This window comes from Cebidichthys violaceus, unplaced genomic scaffold, assembly GCF_023349555.1.
Source record: "Cebidichthys violaceus isolate CVI_PGR_0920_01 unplaced genomic scaffold, fCebVio1.0.p SCAF_17, whole genome shotgun sequence".
NCBI classification, from domain to species: Eukaryota; Metazoa; Chordata; class Actinopteri; order Perciformes; family Stichaeidae; genus Cebidichthys; species Cebidichthys violaceus.
In genome coordinates this window covers 2,408,919-2,434,720 of record NW_027176340.1, presented here as the reverse complement: position 1 = coordinate 2,434,720, position 25,802 = coordinate 2,408,919, and the positions used below count along the sequence as shown (strand labels likewise).

Genomic DNA, 25,802 nt, shown 5'->3' with positions numbered 1-25,802 from the left:
CCCAACTCCTCTTTCATTGTTTAATAACCCATAGTCATACATTTCAATAATTAATTTGTTTTAATTACGAAGCGGGTATTTTTTTTTTTTAGCAAAAAAACCCGGGCGGAGCAGAAGAGACACTTACACGAGATGTCCGGGTTTATAAATCGGACGAACCTATTTCTCCTCTGTCAGTCGTAATACAGCACGTGAAACTAGTCTATTTACAAGCGGAGCTGGGTTAAGGTCACTTACATAGTATTCCCACTCGGTTAGAAAGGATACTGCGTTGAAGTTAGTTTACCTGGAGGACGGACAATGGTCTTCCTGTCGCTGTCTTGTTGGATCAGGAGCCGCGGACCTGACAGATACTGGAAAGTTCAAGACGTTCTCAAACATGCACGGGTAAGGACCCGACTATTACCTGGATGAGAAAGGCGCTACGCCGTTGCATCGCTGTCAAAATGTTGTGATGTGAATCATAGTTTGAAATATTTTTACATATGTCGGTTGTGTAGAAATGACGTTTGCTGATGATGTCGTTCTCCTCCCAACAGCACTTCAGAGGCAGAAAGAACCGCTGCTACAGTCTGGCTGTGCGCGCGGTGAGGAGAGCTTTCGTCTACGCCACCACAGCTCGGAGGCTCAAGAAGCGCAACATGAGGACGGTGAGACTCTTGAAACTCACATGTGTTATACCCGATAAAGAGCCTTTACCTGCCGGGTAACCCGTGTTACCTTTTTAGGTGTAAGTATGACGCACTTGGAAGGAGTCTTTGGGCAGTGCGTGCTGTAGTGTAGACAGACACTGTGCAGCAGTTTCACTAAAGGAAACCATGTGTTTCTAAAAAAAAAAAAATTTGTTTTTTTGTTGTGGAATACTGGATGTCTTCCATGATGAAACCATGATCTGTGATTAGTGATGTAAAGCAGACATTAGTTCATTGTAGGGAGTCACATGTCTCCTGTCCTTCCAATCCCAGTTGCAGAAGTGTGCTTTCATTCACAGAATAAGCATGTTGACTTTTTACGAAGAATAATTGTGCTTAACTGAGCAAAGTAATCAATATGACTTGTTGCGCTCTTGTTTCTTCAGCTCTGGATCACACGCATTGCAGCAGCATCACGAGAGCACGGCATGAAGTATCCCGCCCTAATGCACAACCTCACCAAGGTCAGCTGTGTGCCGAATGTTACAGTATTGCGTCGGTCCTGTCCACGTTCTATATGCTGGTTGTTCACTCTATCTACGTGTGTGTGTGTGTGTGTGTGTGTGTGTGTGTGTGTGTGTCCTCCGTACAGACGAGCGTTCAGCTCAACCGGCGTGTGATCAGCGATCTGGCGGTCACAGAACCTCGGTCATTCCTCTCGCTTGCAAAGCTGGCCCGGGCTCGGCAACAGGAAGGCTTCCGTGCGGCGTTGGGTGACGGCAAAGAGCCTTCGGGCGTCTTCTCCCGTGTTGTTTTGCTACAGTAAAGGACTTCCTGCAGCTGCAGATTTTCCAGTTGTCGTGTGGTTTAAAAAGAATGCTGGTGTTGGATTGTGGAGCTGTTCATGAAGTGGTCAGTCAGGCACACGCTCACTCCCCTTTTTTTGCTTTACAGTTTTCATATAATAATATAAGACTTGTTTCTTTAAATGGTTTTATTTTCGCGATACGCCATTAATCACAATGCCAGATGCTCAACGACCCTCATAGCTGACCCAGGGTCAGGTCACATGATGAGAGAAGACTATGACATTATGCACCGTCAGATCTGTGTCTCTGCCTGCAACCATGAATAATACAACATGGGAGTCTCATGTCCCTGAAGAAGAAAGGGATGCGCTGTGTTGCTCAAGGACACTCCAGCAAGACGGATGATTACTGTTCCTTGACCCCTGACCTTTTTTTTTGAAGTACGGTTTCTCCACTCACTATGCTACCCTGCACCCATGCCGCTATTGTGTCATAATAAGGATATAATGATAATTCATGATGGCACCTGACATTAAACAGAATTGCAGGAGTTTGTCCTGCTTCTGCTCCATTCACTGATTTCAACCCAACACCATCATGTGTGCCAGACTTTTCCCCGGCGTTGCTGACAGAATTCTCCACTACAGCCGTCCTAATTACCTCCAGTATCATAATACAGGATGTGATTCATTTTATTTACACAAACCTCCTTGTGTTTTGCATATGCAACCTTTTGTTAAGTTATGATTCGATGCAGATTGTGAGTTTCCAGGAGGTTGGGCAGAAGACTGACCTCGAGCTTTTTCATACGAGTTGTGTCCCTGTGTAAATATATATATTTTACCGTTTGTTGTGGCGAGGTCATCCTCTGAATGTTTAGTTCATTAAACATTTTGATATAAATCTTTGTCGTTCAGTCTTAATTCACTTCAAGCATGTTACGGGTGTGGTTTTTGAGATATATTTCATTCTGGTCTAGTCATTTGAAGCCCTTATGTTGGCTGTTAGGTCCCTACAAATGTTCTATTTTTATAACCATGATCACACACACTATGCACAGAATCAAACTATTAGAGAACATGAAGACATTATCTTTCATTCAATGAACCAGCGGTATATGAGAAGCAACTCTAAACGTTTACTCCCGATGAATGCTCACTGAAGTGCAAAGCAAACATCACACCAATGACCTTTGACGTACAACGCCAGAACCAGTCTGATGCAACCAAAAGAAAAATTACTTTTCTTTGAATTATTCGCTTTGTGACCCTCCGCGGCTGCCGTACCAATTTTTAGGTGGGACTACATCAATGACCTCTGTTGAAGACGGTTTTTTTGGAACAGCCAATAGGAAGAAGAAGTGCTTGTTGGCAGCCAATCGTCGACGCACTTATTCAAACGGAATCCGTTATCTCTGTGGCGCCTGCGCAGAAGGTTGCGGCATGAAACGCGTGTAGAGGAAGTGCAGTGACAGCTCTGGAGCAACTGGCACCCCTCGCGCCTCACAGAACCGGCTAAACTGTGCTTTATTCATTCACGTCAGAATGTCGTGGCTGTTCGGCCTGAACAAGGGGCAGCCCGAGGTGCCTCCTGGTCTCCCGGTTCAGCCTCCGCCGCCTCCGCCGCCGGCCGGAGGCTCTAGCGGCGGAGGAGATAAACCCAAGGACAAATGGAGCAACTTCGATCCCACCGGGCTGGAGCGAGCTGCTCATGCGGCCAAGGAGCTCGACAAGTCCCGTAAGTGTTGTGCGGAGCCTGGTAGCTCAATGGAGCTTCCTCCTGATTCAGAACTAGGTTGTAGTCATGCTGCTCCGGCATCCAGCTCCTCCTCTGGTTCAGGGTGGTGGTCGCTTCAGTGGTGTTACAGCTGAAACAATGAGGCCCACAGAATCACTGAGAAGCTGCTGGTTGCCCCTGAGATGGACCCTGCCTGTGCTGCTCTCCCCTTTCAAGCTACTAGAGCGGGTTCAAAGGTCACCACCTCTGCAATCTGGCTTGCAACCACCCAAATTCCACTTGTTCCATGTGCATGTAAATGGTTCACCAAGTGTTTCTCTCTCTGGTTCTGTGCTCATGATGTAAACATGTCTCCTATCTGGTGTCATGATTCAGAGGCACACACCATCAGAGGCACATTTGATCACTGATCTCCATTGTTTGAAGATGCCTTTCAGTAGTCCTGTGTTGTTGCCTCTCATTGCTCTCCAGGACACGCCAAAGAGGCTCTGGATTTGTCTCGGATGCAGGAGCAGACCAGCCAGATGGAGCATCAGAGCAAAATGAAGGTACAGTAAATCTGCTGCAGGTCATCGGTGCTTTTCCAGAGAATGAAGTTGATTTTCGCCAGGTCCCCGTTTCCAAGTGTCCTTAAGCGAGACTCTGAACCCCCAGGTGGTTTATAGCAGCTCCACCGCTCCTTAAGACACGTAGGATGGGTTAAATGCAGAGGTTAAATGGATCTTTTGCGGTTGCGGTGGATTTGAATGTTCGCCGGTGGATCAATCGGGTTCCTTAGATGTCTGTCATTTCGTTTTTGTGTGCCTCTCTCAGGAGTACGAAGCGGCGGTTGAGCAGCTCAAAGGCGACCAGATACGAATCCAGGCGGACGAGAGGAGGAAAACCGTCAACGAGGAGACCAGGCAGCATCAAGCGGTGAGAACAGAAATGCTCTTCAACAATTACAAACGCGCTGCAGCGATGAACCGCAACATTTAGAGGCGTACGCTTACGGCTGGTTGTTCTCTCTCTCGTTCCAGAGAGCCCAGTTTCAAGATAAACTGGCCAGACAACGATACGAGGACCAACTGAGGCAACAGGTGAGGTCATCTCCTAAGTGTCAAGTATAAGCTGCATTGAAATGAGACGCAGCACCAACGCTCTTCTCCCCTTTTCTCTCAATAGCAAGCGCTGAACGAGGACAACCTTCGCAAACAGGAGGAGTCTGTACAGAAGCAGGAGGCCATGAGGAAATGTACCAGACTTCGCCACCGACAGTCCTTGCAGCAGCTTTTGGAGGTGTTGAGCGGTGGCTTACGTGTGTGCTTGTCTATGTGTGGTGGGTTTTTATAGCGACGATAAACCACGAGATGGATCTGAGGCACAAGAACGAGCTCCTGCGCATAGAGGCCGAGACTAAAGCGCGAGCCCGCGTGGAGCGAGAGAACGCCGATATAATCCGCGAGCAAATCCGCCTGAAGGCTGCAGAACACAGGCAGACCGTCCTGGAGTCCATAAAGTAAGACTTATACCTAGAAGGTGTCGGTTCTGTTTGTTATGTAAATGGTTATTGGACGGTTCCATGTTTTAAAAGGTGGTTTCGGGCATCTGGTGAGGATGCCACCTGGGCGCCTCCCTAGGGAGGTGTTCCAGGCACGACCGGCTGGGAGGAGACCCCCGAGGGAGGCCCAGGACCAGGTGGAGGGACTATATCTCCAAACTGGTCCTGGGAGCGCCTTGGGATCCCCCCCAGTCAGAGCTGGCTGATGTGGCACCGGGAAAGGGAAGTTTGGGGGTCCACCTGCTGGAGCTGCTGCCCCCGAGACCCGATCCCGGATAAGAGGTCGAAGATAAGATGAGATGAGATGAGATGTTGTAAATGCCCAAAACACATGCTGACAGTCGGCGTATGTCTGCTTTTAGGACTGCAGGTGCTGTGTTTGGAGAAGGATTCAGGGCCTTCGTGTCAGACTGGGACAAAGTGACCGCCACGGTGAGGCTCCGCCTTCCATCAACACATATTCACATGTGCTAGTATCACACCATTGATGACGTCCTATACAGACAAAGAGTAAAGAGTAACCGTATATTTATATTGCGTCGCTTCTCCTGAGTCTCGCAGCATTAACGCTCTGTGTCTGTTGTGTAACTGTGTTATCTCACCACCAGGTGGCAGGACTGACCCTTCTAGCTGTGGGAGTTTATTCCGCCCGTAATGCCACGGCGGTGGCGGGACGGTACATCGAGGCCCGGCTCGGGAAGCCGTCGCTGGTGCGGGAAACGTCCCGGTTCACCGTCGCAGAGGCAATCAAGCATCCAATCAAGGTAGCTAATTAGCAATTGACCCTTTTTGCTTATTTTGTTAAGTGCGGATTATAATATACTAATTATCCTCTTTTTATTTTTTTTGATTTTTTTAATGAACTATTCAGACGACCAAACGGCTGAAGAGCAAACCTCAGGACGCCCTCGAGGGAGTCGTGCTCAGTGTAAGTGAGACGTCAAAGTCTTCGCAGAGGATGAAGCGAACAACCGCTTCATATAAATGTATTTTTTTTTTTTTTTTTTTTTTTTATCTCTTAGCCTTCCCTGGAAGAGCGCGTACGCGATATCGCCATTGCAACGAGAAACACCAGGCAGAACAACGGCCTCTACAGGAACATCCTCATGTACGGCCCTCCAGGCACGGGCAAAACCCTCTTTGCTAAGGTACTGTACCTGAGGACTGACGTAAACAATCCACGCATACGGAAAATGATGCTTTGTCTCACAGAGAGGCATTTGTTTTTCTACGGAGTAGAAGCTGGCAGTGCATTCTGGGATGGACTACGCGATCATGACCGGCGGCGACGTGGCTCCCATGGGCCGCGACGGCGTGACAGCCATGCACAAAGTGTTTGACTGGGCTGGCACAAGTCGGCGCGGGTAGGCTGCTTGATGTTAGCTTCTGTTAACGAATATACAAACCTGCTGTATCAAGAGATAAACGTGTGTTTTTCATCCTTTTACAGACTTCTTCTGTTTGTTGACGAAGCTGACGCATTCCTTCGCAAGAGATCCACCGTAAGTCTGCATGTATTTCATTTTCCAGAAACCATGTTTTTGTTAAAAAAAAACCAACACATTTTCCTGCCCTTTTTTTAAACTCCTCTTAACATGAAGTCTTTGCTCTTGTTCTTTTGTAGGAGAAGATCAGTGAGGACCTGAGAGCCACTTTGAATGCATTCTTGTATCGTACTGGAGAGCAGAGCAGCAAGTAAAAAGAAGATTTACATTTGTACAAATATATCACCTTAAATGTGTACATTTTTTTACCTATAAAACCTCGGACACATCTCTAAGCTGCTTGATTTCTGTGTTTTTTTTTTTGTTTGTTTTTCTGGCAGGTTCATGCTGGTGTTGGCCAGTAACCAGCCGGAGCAGTTTGACTGGGCCATAAACGACCGCATAGACGAAATAGTGAACTTCGCTCTGCCTGGTCCTGAGGAGAGGGAGAGGCTGGTGCGGTTGTACTTTGACAAATATGTGCTGGAGCCTGCCACAGGAGGGCGGCAGTGAGTACAATCCTCAGAAACACAGCCGTTCGGATAGGTGCACCAAACCGCTGCACGCTAGGGATGCATGCTGAAAGGATGAATCGGGTTCAGGCCACCATGTCCAACACTCACATGTAGATGTATTCATTCTGAGACATGTCCAAAAACACAACGGTGTCAGAATGAAATTGCATTCAGCCTAGCTAAACTGTGTCATACTCTATCTGTTTTGTGTGCAGGAGGATGAAGCTGGCACAGTTTGACTACGGGCAGAAGTGCTCTGAGATTGCAAAGCGGACAGGAGGCATGTCAGGAAGAGAGATCTCTAAGCTGGGTGTGGCCTGGCAGGTACGTCCCCTGTAGTCTTTGTGAATCCATATCCATCATTTTCATGATTTTAAATCGATGTCTAGAACAGGTGCGTTGACTCTCGTTCTCTTGTAGGCGGCAGCGTATTCCTCTGAAGATGGCGTCCTGACGGAGGCCATGATTGACGCTCGGGTCGACGACGCCGTCAAGCAACACCTTCAGAAGATGGACTGGCTGCACGGAGACGAGGAGGCTCAGGCCAAGACCTTTACTCCTCCCCCAGGTGGAGCGACAGCCGGCGGAGGCAAAATGGGCTTCATTCTGCCCCTCGGTGAGGCGGCGCCTGAGGCACAGGAGGTGATCGCCCCGGTCCTCGAGGTGGAAACCAAACAAGAAGGTGAAAGTTCACCACCTCCTTCAGACGTCAACGACCGGTCGGCGGGGGGAGAAAGTGCCGCCGCAGCTGGACGGGACTGTGAAGACGCTGCCAAGGCAGAGGAGAGTTTAGCCCAGCCCGCCGCCCCCACTGACAGCGACGGCAAGGTGGGAAAGGAAGACAAAACTGGATCTTCTCCGCCTAAGGATGGAACTCCAGTGTAAGCTGTAGATGCAGAGTGACCCGGATTAGGAAGATTAGTGTCCTGCCTCTTTAAGTAGTCTGGTAGATTACATCTGAAGAGACTGTTGGACCGTCTGCGGCAGAGGATGAGTTCAGATAAATCAATTAACTTAACAAAACACAAATAACGCCTGAGACTCTTTGATTCTAATGTATACATTGTAAAAGTGTACTTTACAGACTGTGTGTCTGTAATAACGGTATATAATTGTTGTGCACAGTGTGTCTCTGTTGAAATGATTAAATGGATTTGTGTTTTTGTAAACGGCAGAAGCTTTGATATTTTTAGAATACAGTTTCTTTATGATATGATACAACCAGAGGTTAGATGCTTGAATAATCAACCGACAGTCTACAGACACACCCCCATGTAGAGATCCTTGCAATGACATTGTCAAGCATTATAAATATGTACGCACAGGTTATAGCAGCACAATGCATAACGGTAGAGGTGCGAGCAGAGAGGAGGGGTTACAGTCGGACGAGGCAGAGATCCTGTCCTATAGAAAGCCACGTGGGATTTCCATATTTCACCGTAATGGCCGAGGGCTTCAGGAAGCTTCTTCTGCAGAGCAAAGTCAAGGGCGTGAAGCTGTCCTTGGTTTTAAATAGGCCCCATGATAAAGCTCCCTGTAAGACATTACAGGATGCCTTCAAGTGCACATGTTCAAGTTCTCGGTTAACTCGGCTTGAAAAGCAATTCATTGCAAGAAGTAACACTCCTTCATTCTTAAAATCTCAAAACTGCCAACAAATATAAAAAAAAAAAACTAAGAATATTTGGACTCGATCGGACCTTCAAAGACTATTTGGTTGTTTAAAAAAAAAACAACAGCACACTCAGTAACTATTGAATTTATTCCTCATTTCATCTTCACGTGTCATTAACATGATGGTGCACATCTTAATTGATGTGCAGCACGTTCCCCCTGGAGTCCTCCGTGTGTTTCGGATGCAACCGACTCCTTTGTGTCACTGAATTTGGGCATCCATGACCGGAAACCCACGCCTGGAAAGAAAGAGGGAAACTGGGCTGATGAAAGGCTCAAACACAAAACTGGAAGGTTAACTGGTTAATAGCTTAAATATATATAAGCGTATTATGTACTGTGAATCCCTTTCTTTAGAAAGCCCTGAGCGTCACATGCAAGTTTCACTTGACTTCTCTCACCATTCATTTGGTTTTCTCTCCTGTATTTGAGTCGTGAGTTCCAAATCCTGTCCAGCCACCGCAAGAACGCGCTGATGCAGAGGCCCAACAGCAGTCCAGCGATCACGCTCATCTCCTGCCGCGTCACGGTGTCACTTAAAACGTTTTCTCTGGAGTCCACCGTGGACCGGGCCCCATTGTATGGAATGACGTGATGTGCACGATGCCTGCAGAAGATTAACGCAGTAAAGACCAAAATAAACCCATGATGAAAATACATATACCAATCATTTAATATATTCATACACCCCTGTTGTATATACCAGTCTGTTTGTAGCTTCAATAGAAAAACAGTTTGTGGTTCTTTGGTGAAAATGATGTATTTCCAAAAAGTAAAATATTCAGAATTTAAGAAAAACAGCATTGTTTGCGTAATAATGCATTTTTAATCAGATGCATTTTACATGAGTTGTATGAGCCTAAGAAAGAGATATAATAATTACACGTGTTATATAATAACACGTAATATTTCATCTGACCCAGGATAACCCGCAAGAAATAGATAGCCACACCCATTTTCAGAGGCTCAAAAGTAATTGGACAAACGAACATAATTGTGAATATAATCATTATTTTGAATACTTGGGAGGAAAATCCTTTGCAGTCAATGATTGCCTGAAGTCTGTCTCCATAAGACCGAACCTCTCCTAGTCACACAGACAGAGAGCTACTCACTGAAAATTGATATTCTGAAATAATATAAATATATAATATAAACGCTGCGCTGAATCCAGGCTTATTGAGCCTGTTTGGAGCTCACGCTCTACTCAGATTAAACCACAACTCAAAGAAAGTTGAAAGAAGATGAGCGTGGAGTTCGTCTCCCTCACCACAACACAACACGACATCAGGTCTCGTGCAGCAACAGCTTTGGTTGTACTCTACCTCCCGCAGGTGCAGGCGCACACGCCGTCCTCCCCTCGCACGAACGGTAAGATGAAGTTGTGAAAGCGGTCAAAAAGCGCGTTCATGTCCGTCAGTAAACGTCTGTGTCTGGAAGAAACGAAGAGTGAGGCGACACCGTGGACGACTATTTAAAGGACTGTGTGGAGGAGACTCGTTGAGATGAATGAGATCACTGTGTCTGTCCTCCAGTCCTACAGCTCTCCAACACCGCCGGGGAGTCGGTGGCGTTAACCAGTCTCAGTAAGACGAACCTTCCATTTAACGTTACACTTATGTACATCATGTCTTTTAGCGTTACTATTATTTTATGCATATAAACTAAACATGAAGAACGAGCAGGTGCTTCTATCTGCTCCGTAGGCTATCACAGGTAGCTTGATTGGTTAATTGATGTGACTGAGTGGTAATAAGGACTGACGCGATAGAGACCACAAAGCAAATGAAGAGTCGTGACACGTTTCTTTCTTTAGAGGATTCATATGTACATACAGAAAAATCAGGCACTCTGAGCTGAGCTCGCAGTTTGCAAATAATTACAACGCTTTGAATTCTTTAACATTTACAAAAGGAAAAAAAGAAATAAGTACTATGCTCTGAAAAACAGCATAGCTGACTTTAAATAAGAATCAACACATTATATTGGAAACAGACTGGAGGAGAGCCTCAGAGAGCTCTACCTTTGGTTATTCATTATTAGCCCACCCACTGTAATGTAATCCAAACTAATCTACAACACATGGTTGCACCAACAAAAAAAAACAACTCATATTCAGTTCAAATAATTCTCCTGAAACACATTTACACTGTCCGAAGTCAGGGATAAAAATCTGACATATATGCTTAAATGAATAACAATTATATATCGTCTGGAGAAAAGTAAAAATCATCATTAATATGCTGCACTGAACAAAGAGAGAGAGAGAGAGGGACTGGTAAAGCAGTTGTTGAATCAGGGGTGGGGGTGTTATGGCTCTCCCTGAGGAGACACGGTCGAGTGATTTCACTGGACTGGGGATGGAGGGAGGACCTTGGCCGGACCTTGATCCGCAGAAATAAAAAGGCAGAGTGAGAGCAGCGTGTCCGTCCTCCGCATAGAGGAGAAACTCATCACCGACATGTCCAACAGCAGCCATTTAACAGGTCCTGACCCAAAGCTCTGTGTGTGTGTGTGTGTGTGTGTGTGTGTGTGTGTGTGTCTCTCCATATACTACTGTTTGATTGCTTGTAATCCGAGTCTGTGTTTATTGCAAAAGATTCTATTGTGTATCAGTAGAAACAGACGGTGTGAAGAAAAGGCCTGTTGCTCTTCTCCTCAAACTCCTGTATGAGCTCATCCATTTCATCCTCCATGTCCTCAGTGTGCTGGATCTGCAGGGGGGGGGAAGAGACACACACACACACACACACACACACACACACACACACACACACACACACACACACACACACACACACACACACACACACACACACACACACACACACACACACACACACACACACACACACACGTATTAAAACACAGCCTGAACACACAGCTCATTAGCACCGATGACCTCTAATCAATCTGCACACCATGTTTTAATCTATAGCTCCCTTATGTATTATGTGACCACTGAAGCCCCCATTTTGGAGATATACCGGATGGCAGATTACACCGACTTAAAGACCATTTTATTCATATTACTTTCTAAACGCTTCCCGTTTCATTATTCAGCCACAGCCGTCACGAATAACGTCGGGAACAGAACGCCGCTCTGCGCCCTCGGCGTGTTCCAACAGCATTTAAGAATCCCAGACGGAGACACTCACACATTGACACAGCTCACAGATGAGGAAGGCGCCCAGCGTGGCCTCCTCGTGGTTATCCTGAATGTCTACATTAATGACGTGAACGGGCTGGAGAGTCTCCTGCTCTCTCGAATTCAGATCTGGGGAGCAACGACAGACGAAAGAGACATTGTGCGCCACACAGTCAGAAGTGTTGTGGAGTAAAAAAACGTGGGTTCTTGTAGTAGTAGTAGTAGTATGAAATCAGGCTCTGAGTTACTGACTACACTCCTTCAGTGATTCAACATGTCTCATGAGAAGCCTCACCCTCCAGCACTTGGTCATAGACTCTCTCTTCGCAGGTGATGACCAGGTCGAACTTGTCCTTGCAGCTTTGAAAGCGCTCCGGCTTTGATTTGATGCGCTTGTTGCGGTCCAGCATGTGCAGGATGCCGTTCTGTGTGTATCTGAAGAGTTGGGGAGGTCAAGGAACAAAAAGCAGGAGCAAAGAGAAAACACTTCCACGGTAACAACACATCAACTCATAACACTAGAACTAGGATTTCAATAAACGGAACAGAAGTGGTGAGATATTAATGTTCCTGAACGAGGCTGCATGTTTTGTTTGCATGGAGGAGTAAACACTCGAGCGGCATCAAGTGTCTGAATTAGTTGAACTGCAGCACCCTCTAGTGGCGTCTGGAGAAACTACCGACTATGACGTGTCAGGGCGATGCCAGTAAAACGTTCCACCTTCTCTAACGTTAACGGCTCGTTCTGACACCGGCCAGCAGACGCGTGTCGTCCTTAATACAGATGTTGTGTTCTGTCCGATATTCCTACATGGTAAGTCTGTGTTGCTCTGTGACAACATGGCCATATGCAAATATAAAAAAAAGACCAACCACCATGGTGAATTGTCTACAATAAAAGGACTATATATTTTTTTTTTTTAAAAGACATCCGTGCAAAGTTGCAAGAATACAACAAATAAATTGCATAGAGGCAGCATGTACATCTATTCACAATACATTCAGATTTACAGGGCGGCTAGCTTACAATCGGGTAAAGACAACCTACCGTGGGTTGGCAACGTTTACACCTGCAATACAGTGAAATAAGCACTTAAATCTTTGGTTAGATACACCTCTCCTGCTTTTAAGCCTCGAGATCCACGAAAAAAAAGCCTCAACTAGTCCTACAGTCAGCCTCGTGTTTAATGAAACGAAGCAGCTATCTGAAGAAAAATGAGAGATATTCAAGGACTAAATTAAACTGATAATAGAAACATGGGTTGTTTGAACTTTATCAACCCACAAAAAAAAAAAAAAAAAAAAAAAAAAAAGCACCACCTGTCAGTACTTCTTTACAGGAACAATAGGTTTGATGAACACAGAGTTTCCGAGACAACGTACGCATGTGGAGAGAAGCTGCGGTTGAAACCACTATTTACAAAGTTCATGTCTCTCACAGGCGTCTTGACCTTTGTGTCTCTAGTTAACGGCCTGCTTCGCTCTGCGTCGTTTACTCGTCACCACTGTTCTTCTTTGCTCACAGAGTCAGATTTCTGTGTACTTTCACCCTCCGGCTGTACAGAATGAATTACAGATTGCACCGGCGGTTCAGTTAAAAGAATTAACAGACAAGTTGAGTCTACCGACCTGGAGTCACTCCAGCTGCAAAAATATCTATCGTAAAAAAAAATATACAAAAATGGGAAAAAGATTCATATTGAAAAACAGGGAAACTGCACTTGCAAGGAAGAACAGTGGTACCATGAAACCCCCTGTGAATACAGACATTCAACAATATATACTACGGTTGTAAGAGTGTCATTTTAAATCCGATTGCCTCAGCAAAAATTCATCTTTACCAAATTTCTCTTGCTTGTTGTATTGCAATGTGAACCCCTGAATACCATAGGCTTCATAAAGCAAACACCCGTAACACATGGTTAAAACCCCTGCATGTGATTTACTCATCGTTGCAGTCCCGTCTGCTGCGCCGTTCAAACGCCGTCCCTAACATCTAAAAACACGGCACGCATTCCGGTGCTCGGGCGGGGGGGGTGGGCCGTGCGTCTACTTATCTGGCTTCCACAATACAGTGTGTGAAACGTGCGTGTGTGTGTGGAAATGTGAGTGAGAAGGGGGGGGGGATACAGTTCCTTGTCCTTGCGGACCAAGTCGTTGTACATCTGTATATATGTTGTTTTGAAGTCGTACACATTGGGTTTATCCGGGGCAGGACCGGGTAGCTTCACGTGAGACCCCGTCCCAAATGAACGCACGTCAAATCCACGTTTGCTGCAAAGATGGGAAAAAAAAAAAAAAAAGAGGACAAGACAGTAAATTACATACATCTGGAATAAACATTGGACACAAGAATAGAAGAGAGCAGAATGCAACCAATTAAATCTTCAAATTGCCTCCTCAAAAACAAGATTTAAATCAAATGTATAACAGGGTCCGGTTTACGTCACAGGCTGAATTAAGAAATCACTGCACACCTAAAGTGCAGACGGCCATTTCACCTCCGTCTCCCACTACATAAGAGATTCACTTGATACTCACTATAGAGACATTCTACATGTTAGTGACTGTCACTGAGAGGCTATCTGTGGCCTGTGAATCAGTCTGCACTAGACAAGATGCGTCGCTTTCAGAGAGAAAATAGAAACAGCCATTAGGGGAGTGAGCTCAAGTGTGAAATGTCCCGACAGCCCCAAACCGGCACACACCGTCGGTTTAAAATCGAATAACTCTCCGCAGCGTTTCTCAATGGTGTGTGAATAATGAGTTCTGATCGCTGCTGGCAAAAACACCCGATGTTGCACAAGCTGCAGTTGCTCCCTTCCGGATTATTCCCTACAGGGGGCGCTCTAGTCAACATGTGAGAGAAGATATTTAAAAAAAAAAAAAAAAAAAAAAAAAAAAAAAAAACTTGGGCCGGTCTATTGAAAGCGTTCAATCTGTATGAAAACTACATCTGTGTGAATATTTACTTCAGGTAACCGCGAACCTGAAACCTAGTCAGGAAGCAGCGTTTTAAAGCGCGCAGTAGCCCCGGTGTGACGCTCGAAAAAAGGAGCGAGTCCATTGTTAACCCGCGGCTGAGGCCCGACGGACCGCCTGTCTGTCGGTCTTGTCACCGTGTCGGCGTCTCTCGTGACCGGCTCAACGCCGCACAAAGACCGGCTTCACTTCATGGTGTTTGTTTTCCTTCCCGGCGGCTCGTCTTTACCTGAGGATACTGTGCGCTTCCATACTGCGGTTCTGGTTGCTCGAGCACACAACCGCTACACGCAGCGGGTGGCTCGGCATCGCGACTCTCCGGCTGACCACTAACCGACACGCGAGCGGTCGGAAACTACACTGATGTCGTGGGTTCGATCCCTGTAAGAAAAAAAACAAACAAGACAAACCCCTGTTGGTACACTAAATAAGAAAAACGTTTTTTTTCGAGTACAAATACGGTGCGATTTGCTCGTCTTCTTATGATGCAGGAAGTTAAAATGGCGGCGACCCGTTGGTGTACTACGGCTTTATGAAGTGATGTCATGTGAGGGCGGAGCTTTCTGCTTGTAATGCGGAAACATGATACGACGTTGACGTGACGTCAGTAAATAGGAAATGCGTTTGAATAACATAATTTTACTACATTAAAAGTGACCATGAGCACACCCAGAGCATTTCCCATATATATTATATATATATATATATATATATATATATATATATATATATATATATATATATATATATATATATATATATATATATTATAATATATATATATTTATTTATATATATTATAATATATTTATATTATTATATATATATATATATATATATTATAATATATATACATATATATATATATATATATATATATATATATATATTATAATATATATATTCACATTGTGAATCCTAATAAAGTGTGAAATAAGTAAATACTGAACCTGCTGCTGAAACAAAGGAGTGAAAAATGCAAAATACATCATCAGAATACTTTATTGATCACCCCGGGGCGGAAAGTTTGTACATTACAGTTGATGTTATAAAGAAATATATGAAGAAATATGAATAAAGGACTATTTCAAATGTAGATGATGTACATTAAAATAGCCTCTTAACTATTATACAAGTTGACAACGTGTTTACAGTGTTGTAGGTACACATAGTGCTAATTTTAATGATGCATTTTCCCTTTCATTTGTGCTCGACACCAACGTTTCAGTGTTTAGTTCGTGTTAGTATCTTTATCCATGTATCAGTATATAAGTAGAAGTGAAAAGACAACTGCATGAGTTCACTCATATATCATAAAATCTACCTCTGTGGATGTTACTGCATCTACACAGTGTATAGCAGTATTGTTTGTTTGTTTGTTTACCTATGTCATATTAGGCTTCAGATACATAGTTACTTTATTAATCCCACAATGGGACTTTCTTTTTGCTACAGCAGCATGTTTGGTGTGTAGATTCTTCCCACTGGACTTATTCATTGATCCGTCTTATGTATGATGATGTATGATGTTATGAAGCCTACCTTGAGATTACATCATTTTCAAACCACAATGCAAATCAGTTCAACCATCCGGAAACACATGGACCTCAGATCAAGATCCAGTGACTGGCCTGCATCAGGCAGCTTATAAGGAAGGGTTTGTGTTTATATATTCTGAATTCCTGTCTGTCGATCCTTGAAAATCGTCCAACAATGTAAGGACGAACACATGCGCACAGTGTCTATCACACAAGGAGAAAAAACAAGGACAGCTGTAAAGTATTACAAATGACCTCACGGTTCTTTATTCACTGACAGCATGGACATAAACGCAAGATGTTTGGCACAGTGGAGATTGTACTCCAGATTGTATTGCCCTTCACGAAATAGTACAAATACACACTGGAGGCGGAATTAAAAAGCAAAAATAGATGATGGGATGGTTCAGTCAAGTGGATACAAAATAAATTCAGTAATGTTTTTTATTTTCCTCGTGTCACAGCAGGGACAGCAAACGTCTGGACACTTTCACAGGCTGCACATTTAGCAAAAACAGCTGTTTCTGATGCACTAAAAAGCCATTTCATCATTTCATTAATTGTATTGCTGTATAAATGCTGCCAGCGTTCAGACTGACAGACTCAATCACAGACAAATACCCTGGACAAAAACATAACACAGTAAACTACTGGATGACAGTAAATGCAGGTTATTAGTACTTTTGGTTCAGTGCATCCTCGCAGAGGTTGACATGGCATGTTATTTGCAGAGCCACAGAAGTTTGTGCTTTAATTCGGTCATAACAGGATGTGTGTATCAGTACGTGGCCGATTGAAAAAGTGAATATATTTGTGACGGTGAGTTGACGAATGCGAGATTAGATATGGTCATCGTGGCCGTTAAATGGACGCTGTTATATTTAACATCAGTGACGCGAGTGAGTGCGGTAGTATGTGTGCTGTGTCGTGGGGCTCATGATGTTTTCTGTGATGTATGCCACCAGCAAGCAGATGATGACCAGCATCACGCAAATAGCTCCCCCAACTGTTGTCATGGCAATCACAATGTCCTGCATGCCAGACGGCGGCAGGGTGAACTCGACACAGTCCCGCCGGTCTGCTCTCTGAGCGGCATCGGAGTGGACCAGGGAGCGCAGGCAGATGCGGTAGGGGATGTTCTCATGCAGCTCAGTCAGGAGGAAGTCCCTGCAGCCAGATCCAAGATGGACACCAGCACACTCAAACTGAGTATAGCTTCCATTCCACCAGCAGTTTAACTCGTAGCCTCCCCGCCGGTGGCGTCGGCCACTGAAAGCAGCGTTCGATCGAAGAGTTTCCTCTCTCGTCGAATTCGTCCCTGGATCCCCACTGCTCGTCTGACCAGCTGCAGCCTCCTTTGTCTTCATGTCTGGGCCAGTAGTGGAGGATTCTCCCTCAGGGGTCCACTGTAACAGTACGCTGCCATTGACGAGAATGTTTGCCACCAGATTCCCCAAAGACACCGCTGTCCTGCAGTCTCCCTTGCGACACTTGTACCCAGACAGTGTGTGTCGAAAACACAGCTGCCCTCCGATGCCTCCCTCAGTCACTCGGTAGGCGCACAGTGGTGACACCCGGTCCTCCGGGCTCCAGGTTAAAGCCCTGCCAGATCTTTCAGATACCGCAGTAGTAACATCACTAGTGTTGAGAGAGAAGCTGTTCACCTGACCTGTTACCTCTTTTAGCTTTGGCGATGGCCTACTTTTGGAGCGGTGATTGCCATAGTTAGAACTAATGTTAGTCTGTTTTAGCCAGTTTTGGGTCCTCAAATGATTCCTGCCTCTAGCCTCTGATGGGGATGTTGTTGTTGTTGTTGTTGTTGTTGTTGTTGTTGTTGATGATGATGATGATGATGATGCAGAGCTGCTGCGATGAAATCTGTGGGAACCAGCTGTTTGGTGTAATGTGCAGAGCAGTAGTGCCGATAAGGCGAGCAGTGATGGTCGTTGTTGGCTTTTCATCTCACGTCGAATTATTTTCGCTCACAGTGGATCAGACGGGCGATGATGGCACACGGCGGGTTGATGTCTGCCATAAGATCAGCTCTGCCTCAGCGCACACGACGAAATCCACGCGAAACATGGACATGCTCGTCCACGGGCGAGAGGAGCGGGTATACATCTGCGGCAGAAATAACATTTAGTCACGCGGGCAGCAAGAGATCCGAGGATGACCTTGGATAAGCTTGCAGGATGAAAGTTAATGAAGCCCAAGCGGCGATACAAGTCATCTCAGTGCAGCTTTCGACTCACAGGCATTCATCAACAACAACAAAAAAAGAATCACTTACTGGGTTCGGTGGGACGAGGGGACCCGGCTATCGTGCCATCAAGACGCGCTTCTTCCTGCCTGGCTCGACGTACAGGCTTTTGATGCCCGATGTGCTCGAATGCACGTCGAGGAGCGCGCGGCGCGGTGTTGCTTGGGAGCGTGGGTGCGTGCACAAAATTTTTTTTATTTGTAGTCATCAACGGTCGGTTGTGAGTCATCATCCCACACAGTGCTTCAGGTGTCTGTCAATAGCGGAGACAACAAGGATAGAATCCCGTCAACGCGGACGGATGGAGGGTTTAAAACCAACCTGGTTTTAAAGCCGTTGCTGCCCACCTGCAGGTCCCTCGCGCCCAGACTGAGTCCACATCAGATCACAGATCTGCTGTTAGGCCTACCAGTGCAAATAGCACCTACAGACAAAACCCAACGCCATCTCTTGAAAAGTTAGCTTTTAAATCAATGAAAGCAATTTTACTATTCTGTAATCATCGATTTGACTCATTGTTTTGCTAACATGGAAAAAACATGGACTCAAAAGTTCAATTTTCCAATTTTCTGATTAGAGATTTGAAACGCTTTAATGTTTAACCATGGTTTAATGTCATTTACTGATCAGGACTACTTCTGATTTTATTTATGCTTTCTGTAAACTAGGGTTGCCATTTTGTCTCTTTTTGTATGATTTGCCATCGATGCGTTTCTGCCCTCACTTTTTGGTTGCATGGCATTCAATGATGCCAATTTGTATTTATAAATCTTCATAGTTTACATATCAATTGCGTGGTTGCTGCTGATTCTTCCTGGGTTAAGCATATTTCCGTAGATTTGTTGTTCATAAGAAGAGGGGCGGGATAGTAGCTTGTGTATTAGGAGATCTTCAGGTTATTTCGTCCACCCCTCAGATGATGATAACAGAAACACTTAAAAAGCATATTCACACTGTAGCCTCAAAAGTTACAACACTAAATTATACCAAGACCTCTCTGACAGCTTCACCAGAAATTACAATACTCACAAAGTGTATCATACCGCAGTTTGGTACAGGTGTTGCTATCATTTTGTCCATCCCCTTTAGATGCAGCATTCTTACATGCAGTGGATTAGAGAAAAGCCCAACTATATGCTGTACTTAATCCCTGTTGAATAAGGTTATAGCCATATGTTCTCTGTATAAAATCATCATGAACAAAGAGCACCTTTAACGATCAGTCGGAATAAAAAACAAGTTTAATCTCACGCACAATGGGAAAAAAAAAACCGTGTGATCAAGATGTATTGTTCTCCATAATACATTTAATGAAGCCGTGCTTATGTGAGATTATTCAAAGCAATAATTGCCTCATGCCAAGAGAGAAACTTGGCAAGTCAGTAAACATTTAGTACCAAGGGAGAGAATGAATAGCTGACTAATAGGAGAAAATGCAGAGTCAGTGGGACTGACTTAGCTTAAAAGTCATGCAGGATAATTGGTTAAGTCTGCACAATCTGCAGTTAATGGTCTGATACTAGCTATGTTTTTATTTAGCTAAACTATGGAACATTAAGAGTTACTACTGCAAAAATGAATGAGCAGATTGACCTTCACAACATGTGTTTCCATAGCAGAGATACGTTTTATTTTAATTGGAACAGGCTGTTATGAACACAACAACAAATAACGGCGACCCACACCTGTTGATTCGATCATTTTGGTCAAGAGGCAGCGTTGCATTTTCAGTTGGTCGGTGATGCGGAAAGAAACCGTGGAAAATGCCTGCCTCTGCGTGTCCCCTCAAAGCGTCAACACATTGTGTTAAATTGACTTTGAGCCCGGTCGGCAAAGACGAAACCGTCCGTGTGACAAATCTATTTGTTTGTCTGCGTGTGCAGATATAAAGCGACCTGAGGACCAATCGGCAGCAGCAGCAGCGGTGGTGGTTCATGTGAAGCCTTGATGTTTCACTCTGAATCTCACACACAAGCTGTGTCCCCACGCAGAGGATGATGACATGTCAGAGGTCCTCGCTGTAGACGCTGTTCTGTTTGGGCTCTTGGTCTTTTCTGGCATCCTGGGAAACATCTTGGTCATCCATGTGGTGAGACGATATATAGAGACTTTGATTCTGTTGATTGAGCTGAATGTCTTGGATGGTTCTCAGTCTGTCTTGCTTATACCCTCAGGTGTTTCAGTCAGCCGCCGAGAGTCCGTCCCGGAGACTCCCTCCCTCTGATACTATTCTGGTGCACTTGTCCCTGGCCAACCTGCTGACCTCACTTTTCCGCACTGTGCCCATCTTTGTGTCCGACCTGGGCTTGGATGTGTCCCTGTCTCCGGGCTGGTGCCGGATCTTCATGCTGCTGTGGGTGTGGTGGCGAGCTGTGGGCTGCTGGGTGACCCTAGCACTTAGCGTCTTCCACTGCACCACCCTGAGGCGACAGCACATGGCCTCCGGACCTCTGGCACAGCAGAGGGAGAGACGGCGGATTTGGATTGTTCTGGGGCTGGTGTGGGGGGCAAACCTGGCCTTCTCAATTCCAGCCCTCGTATATAGCACCCATGTGCACGGCAACGCCACTGTGGAGCTGATGGTGATCAGCTGCACCACCAGGCCACTCCTGGGCTGTGTCTGGGAGTTCCCCTCCAGCCAACAGGGCTCAGCCTTCGCCTCCTCCTCGCTCGCTCTCAATGAGGTGTTGCCACTGGTGCTGATGATTTGCACCAACCTGGCCACGCTTCACGCTCTGGCAAAACACATCCGAGCTGTCGCCTCAGGGTCAGAGTCAGGAGAAACCCACAGGGAGCTGGACAAACACGTGTCCACTGAACGCAAAGCGGCTCACGTCATCATGTCGCTGGTGTCGCTCTTCGTGGTCTGCTGGGCGCTACAGGTTGCTGCGGTGACGTACTACAACCATGATGGGGGACACCACGCTGAAGGGCTGCTGACCGTGGCCCACTTCTCTGCCTCGCTGTTTGTGGGATTCAGTCCCATGGTGGTGGCCCTGGGACACGGGAAGCTGAGGAAAAGGATCCTGAGTATGATCCTGATGTGGTCTAGAGTTCCTAAATGCCACAAGGAGGACACTGAAGAGGGGGTTAAGTCCCCTGAGACTAAAGGAAAGAGGGGAAAACAAACTGTTTTCATTGTTCAAAAAGAGAGGACGGTCATACAAGTGAAGGAGAAAACGCAAGCAGACAAGTGATGGGAGCAAAGTGTGACTGAAAAAATATTTGAATGTCTACCAAACATATGCGTGGATGTATCATCCATTTTAATCAGAGCTAGGTACTGCGTGTTTCCTATTGACTGTATTATTTGAGCTATTTGAGCTATTTTAAGCCATTTAATGCAAGTGAAAGTGAAACACAGTCTGTTGGCTGAGTCACAAATCATTACAGTGTAATCAAGCAGGTGATTTGGTTTCTTTTATTGTTGAAACTATTTTATCCAATCCAATGTATCATTGCTTAGTCATGTATTGAAATGATTCTTTGAGCTTCAGCCAATATCAGGTACGATGTCTCAATAGGCTTTACAGTCTAGAATAAAAACGTTAAAGTCAGTCCAATCTACGCCAAAGAAAAACTCTTCAAAAAAAATGAGAGAACTTGAAAGAGGTAAGAGTTGCTATGAGTGTTTATTTGCACCCTGTATTCTGTGAGAAGCCTATTTTTTTTTTTACACTTAGTTGACTTATTATTTGCTGTTTTTTTCAATTATTATTTTCACTTTTCAGTCGCAGTTTTGTTTAGTAAGAACATAGATAGCCTACAGTAGGCTACATATGTGTGCTGGGGTCTGATGCAAATAGCATTGTCAGCTACATTTGACTTTGCAAATCCTCGTTCCCTAAATGACCTTTTAGCACTTTTCCTTTGTCACACACTCATTCAGGGAGGTTTACAGAGAGAAACATGATATATCCAATCCTATAACCACAAGCCTCCTTTCCATAATGTTTGTTTAGTGATACAAATAATAGTCAATGATTAGCAGTATTGTGTGAGCTGCACAGGGGGATCCGTCAGTAAGAGAGCGTGGACTTGACGAAAGAACGCAGCCGCCGGTGGCCGACCGCCAGAACAGCAGGTGACATTGCAATGAAGATGATGTTGGCAAAACGAGCAATGACCAGAAGAAACTCTGCAGAGGAGCCCTTGTTGTAGTTGAAATAGTTGACAGAGATGATGCTGGTTCCCCACGATGCAATGAAGAGCATTATGAGAGTGAGAATCACCTGGAGACACACACAATGCAATGAATTAGGGAAGGGAAACTAGTGCAATATGCTCAGGTTGACGCCTATAAAATTGTAAAACAATTGATATGTTTGTCTGACTCGGTTCATAAATCAAGTCTGCTTTGGATGAAACATTTTAGTTACCTATTCGCTACTCAACTCCATGATGAACATGGCTTCAGTGAGCTCTTCACAACCAAAAAGCCTCACCTTGGCCGCTCGTCTCTCAGCGGGAACCCGTTTTATGACGGGTGCCTCTTGCGCTGAGCTCCGCACCCTGCTGTGGGTGTAGAGTGTGTAAAGGGAGCCCAGGTTGGTAAAGGCCATTAGGATGATGGGGATAGTTTCGTGGATCACCATTGATGTGGTTGCATAGGCCAGACCGCTGTAGATGGAGGGAAAGTTCCACACGCAGCCCAGCAGGGGGCGCGTTGTGCTGCTCACCAGCATCAGGGTCTGAGAGAGGAGGAGGAAGATAGAGGAGAGGAGGAGGAAGATAGAGGAGAGGAGGAGGAAGGGGGTGGAACAAACATTTAGTTATCTATCTATGGAGAGGAATTCTCTCCATATCAAAAGGGAAATCTACTTCTAACACAGTATTATTACACTATATCTCTAATCTACATTATTTTAGTACATTCTGCAACACTTTCTCCAGTGTACAGTAACAACGTTTTTTTCAAAATATTATTTTTCTCATCACAGAACATTTCTCCAAATTTGAAAGGACTACCACATTGTTTTTACACGTTTTAATTTAGCCTTTTATACAGACAGTATGTATTTTAATAGGTCTGCATTACTTTTTTTTGGGTACATTTTTACATTATTTGTAGTTTGATAATGCAGCTTATTTTTCAAGTCAGCATTAAATAACCTGATATCACTTATGTACTTTCATTATGATAACAAACAAATGGAAACTTGTTTACTGTGATGGGTTAATGAAAGCAACTTTCTAAATTGCATTTGATTTTTCATCCCATACAGAAATGAACCAGCCTCGAATAGAAACACAGTAAAAGAACATTTCTAAACCAAAGTAGCACGGTGCACAAAATGACTAAAGTACATGACTTGTAGAAAATAGGCTCTCACCTCTGTGCTGTTCACGTTCCCATTAGTGGAGAAGATATGAGCAGGAATGGAGTAAACGAAGTTGAGAAGCCAGATGAGGGCCAGACTCAGCAGTAGGGTCTTCGGAAGGCCCCGGGGCCCGTTACGGCTCCCCATGGTGGGAGTCACACGCCTCAGTGTCTGGAGGTGGAACGCGCTGAGGAAGAGCGTCGACCACACGTTGACCGACCGCAGCCACACCCAGACACCCATGAGGATCTGACAGCACTCTTTGGAAGAGTACAGCTGTAAAAGAAAGAGGCCGGTGCATATTAATCCCCACTAATATCCTGTACTAATAACATCACTTTTGAACTAACGAAAGGCTTTGTGTGTCGTCAATCTTAAAAAAACAACAACATTGATCTTAAAGACAACATACCTCGAGTCCGATGTCTGAGATGACAAGCGGTATGTTCCTCATCACAGACACCAGCAGGTTAGATAGTGCCATGTTAATGATGATGATGTCCGAGTTACGTCCCCCAACGTGGTCCATTATTACACTCTTACCAATCACCCCAACAACGGTGGAGTTACCCAGGATGCCCAGAATCACCAGGAGGACGTAAAAAGCAGTTTGCACAGGAGACACAGAGACACGGAGTCCCATTCCCACAAGCATGGTCTCTCCATCCTCCACCATGGAGTCGGTCATTGCTGCCTCTTTCTCAACAACCTTGTCTATGAAGTTTTAACAGCGAATGTAAAGTCTTTAAGCATGTTTCATCTACATTTTAATGTACGTCAGATACATATAATTCAGTTTCCATCCCCCAGCATGCTGCCAACATGTCATGCACCAGTAGATTAACCCCAGTGGTATTTTGTGCTTCTCGTTCTTTGCAGATGCAGTCCGATAACTTAAGACACTCCTCTTGGAGCCAATGAAAGAAGGCGATCCCACCTGAGTTATCGCGACAAAAAAAAATGGACAGCAGAAGTGTCGCTGTGCTACGGTCGGGTGAGACAATCCCTGTCCGGCTGTCAGAAAGCCCAAAAGCAACACAATGTGTGATGCCTTGGGGATCTTGAGGCGCGAGGTTAATGAACCACAGGAGGTTAATCAGCTCACCTGAAGGAAATGTGCTTCCTCTGCAACTTGACTCGTTTCATCATCCACCTCTGGGAAGTGAAAGCCTTTTTGATTGTGTGCATGTATGTTTGTGCTTGTGTGTTATGTTTAGCAATTTGATAACACAATGCAACTTATGTTTTGACTGTATGTCACCAGGTCAGAGACGGGCGCCAGTAAACACTAAAACCCTAATAACACAAGTTCCTTCCCTAAAATTAATAATTGTGTCTTTAAATCTGTTTTTTTTTAACAGTAAATCAAATCATGGTGTCCCTCCCCTTCACGTTTAACATTCATGAACCACTATGGTCACTAATTCAAGTGGTCACTAATGTAACGAGGATTAATCCCCTATTCGTCAAATGAACTAGCGAATCAAATCTGGCTAAATATCCCCTAATTCTGGATGTGCTCCCGTCAGGGGATCCAGCCAAAGGCATGCTTCTCACTTGGGGAGCGACAGGTTCTGCATTCATATGCTGTAACCCCCCCCCCATTTGTCACAAACTGGTTGAGATTTTTTAACAAACATAAAGTATTTAAACTAAAATAAACAATTATGTGAGTGGAGATCAGTGACAACAACCATTAAAGCAATGTATGGATGTGTGCTGTATGTGCTGTCAAGGTGCAAAAGGAAAACAATGCGGGAAAACATACAGTACATTATATCCAACAAGTGATTTGCCTTTCTTCAATGTTACAGTGAGTGATTCAGGTTGGTTGTGCAAGACATTCAGCAGCACCTTAAACAGCAACCGTCCTTTTATTGTCACTGCTGCATAAACATGAAACACACCGATGACTTTACTAATATTCGTACCAATAACACAAATTAGATCGGAATGTGCCTTTCATTGTAATTCAAAGATCTATTCCATTCTGTCTGTGCAGGTTAAATGTATTTCATGAACGGGCGTGTGTGTGTGTGTGTGCTGAAGTGAAGTTATGAAACATAAATAATAGACCATAACCTCTAATTATGCTAAAAAAAGTAATTTATGTCACATAACAGGAAGACATGAAGCTCACCATTTATTCAGTCAGCAATTTC

General features: G+C 44.9%; 5 protein-coding genes and 1 pseudogene across 5 annotated transcripts; 3 read left to right on the top strand and 3 right to left on the bottom strand.

Annotated features, from left to right (window-relative positions):
* The first annotated feature begins 6 nt into the window (after nucleotides 1–6).
* Nucleotides 7–2,344, top strand: mrpl20 (mitochondrial ribosomal protein L20). Its single transcript, XM_068712000.1, has 4 exons — nucleotides 7–387; nucleotides 540–650; nucleotides 1,079–1,156; nucleotides 1,285–2,344. Exons 1-4 carry the CDS (start codon nucleotides 301–303, stop codon nucleotides 1,456–1,458), a joined length of 450 nt encoding a protein of 149 aa, XP_068568101.1. The 5' UTR covers nucleotides 7–300; the 3' UTR covers nucleotides 1,459–2,344.
* A 543-nt stretch (nucleotides 2,345–2,887) lies between these two features.
* Nucleotides 2,888–7,886, top strand: atad3 (ATPase family AAA domain containing 3). Its single transcript, XM_068711998.1, has 16 exons — nucleotides 2,888–3,178; nucleotides 3,650–3,726; nucleotides 3,992–4,093; nucleotides 4,198–4,257; nucleotides 4,343–4,412; nucleotides 4,511–4,676; nucleotides 5,081–5,150; nucleotides 5,327–5,482; nucleotides 5,590–5,646; nucleotides 5,741–5,866; nucleotides 5,958–6,082; nucleotides 6,169–6,220; nucleotides 6,343–6,413; nucleotides 6,544–6,711; nucleotides 6,933–7,041; nucleotides 7,138–7,886. Exons 1-16 carry the CDS (start codon nucleotides 2,986–2,988, stop codon nucleotides 7,600–7,602), a joined length of 2,067 nt encoding a protein of 688 aa, XP_068568099.1. The 5' UTR covers nucleotides 2,888–2,985; the 3' UTR covers nucleotides 7,603–7,886.
* Nucleotides 7,887–8,495: 609 nt separating this feature from the next.
* Nucleotides 8,496–9,911, bottom strand: LOC137874078 (transmembrane protein 240-like; annotated as a pseudogene).
* Nucleotides 9,912–10,182: 271 nt separating this feature from the next.
* On the bottom strand, nucleotides 10,183–15,044 carry ssu72 (SSU72 homolog, RNA polymerase II CTD phosphatase). Its single transcript, XM_068711996.1, has 5 exons — nucleotides 14,751–15,044; nucleotides 13,670–13,813; nucleotides 11,835–11,974; nucleotides 11,550–11,668; nucleotides 10,183–11,105 (listed from the first exon to the last, which is right to left on the bottom strand). The coding sequence occupies exons 1-5, from the start codon at nucleotides 14,828–14,830 to the stop codon at nucleotides 11,004–11,006; spliced, it is 585 nt and encodes a 194-aa protein (XP_068568097.1). The 5' UTR covers nucleotides 14,831–15,044; the 3' UTR covers nucleotides 10,183–11,003.
* On the top strand, nucleotides 12,000–22,519 carry ora4 (olfactory receptor class A related 4). The gene is made up of 3 exons (XM_068711994.1): nucleotides 12,000–12,033; nucleotides 20,203–20,408; nucleotides 20,494–22,519. Exons 2-3 carry the CDS (start codon nucleotides 20,322–20,324, stop codon nucleotides 21,514–21,516), a joined length of 1,110 nt encoding a protein of 369 aa, XP_068568095.1. The 5' UTR covers nucleotides 12,000–12,033; nucleotides 20,203–20,321; the 3' UTR covers nucleotides 21,517–22,519.
* LOC137873678 (olfactory receptor class A-like protein 4) lies at nucleotides 22,282–24,328 on the bottom strand. Its single transcript, XM_068711995.1, has 4 exons — nucleotides 24,053–24,328; nucleotides 23,653–23,916; nucleotides 22,765–23,010; nucleotides 22,282–22,551 (listed from the first exon to the last, which is right to left on the bottom strand). The coding sequence occupies exons 1-4, from the start codon at nucleotides 24,326–24,328 to the stop codon at nucleotides 22,339–22,341; spliced, it is 999 nt and encodes a 332-aa protein (XP_068568096.1). The 3' UTR covers nucleotides 22,282–22,338.
* Between the last annotated feature and the right edge of the window lie 1,474 nt (nucleotides 24,329–25,802).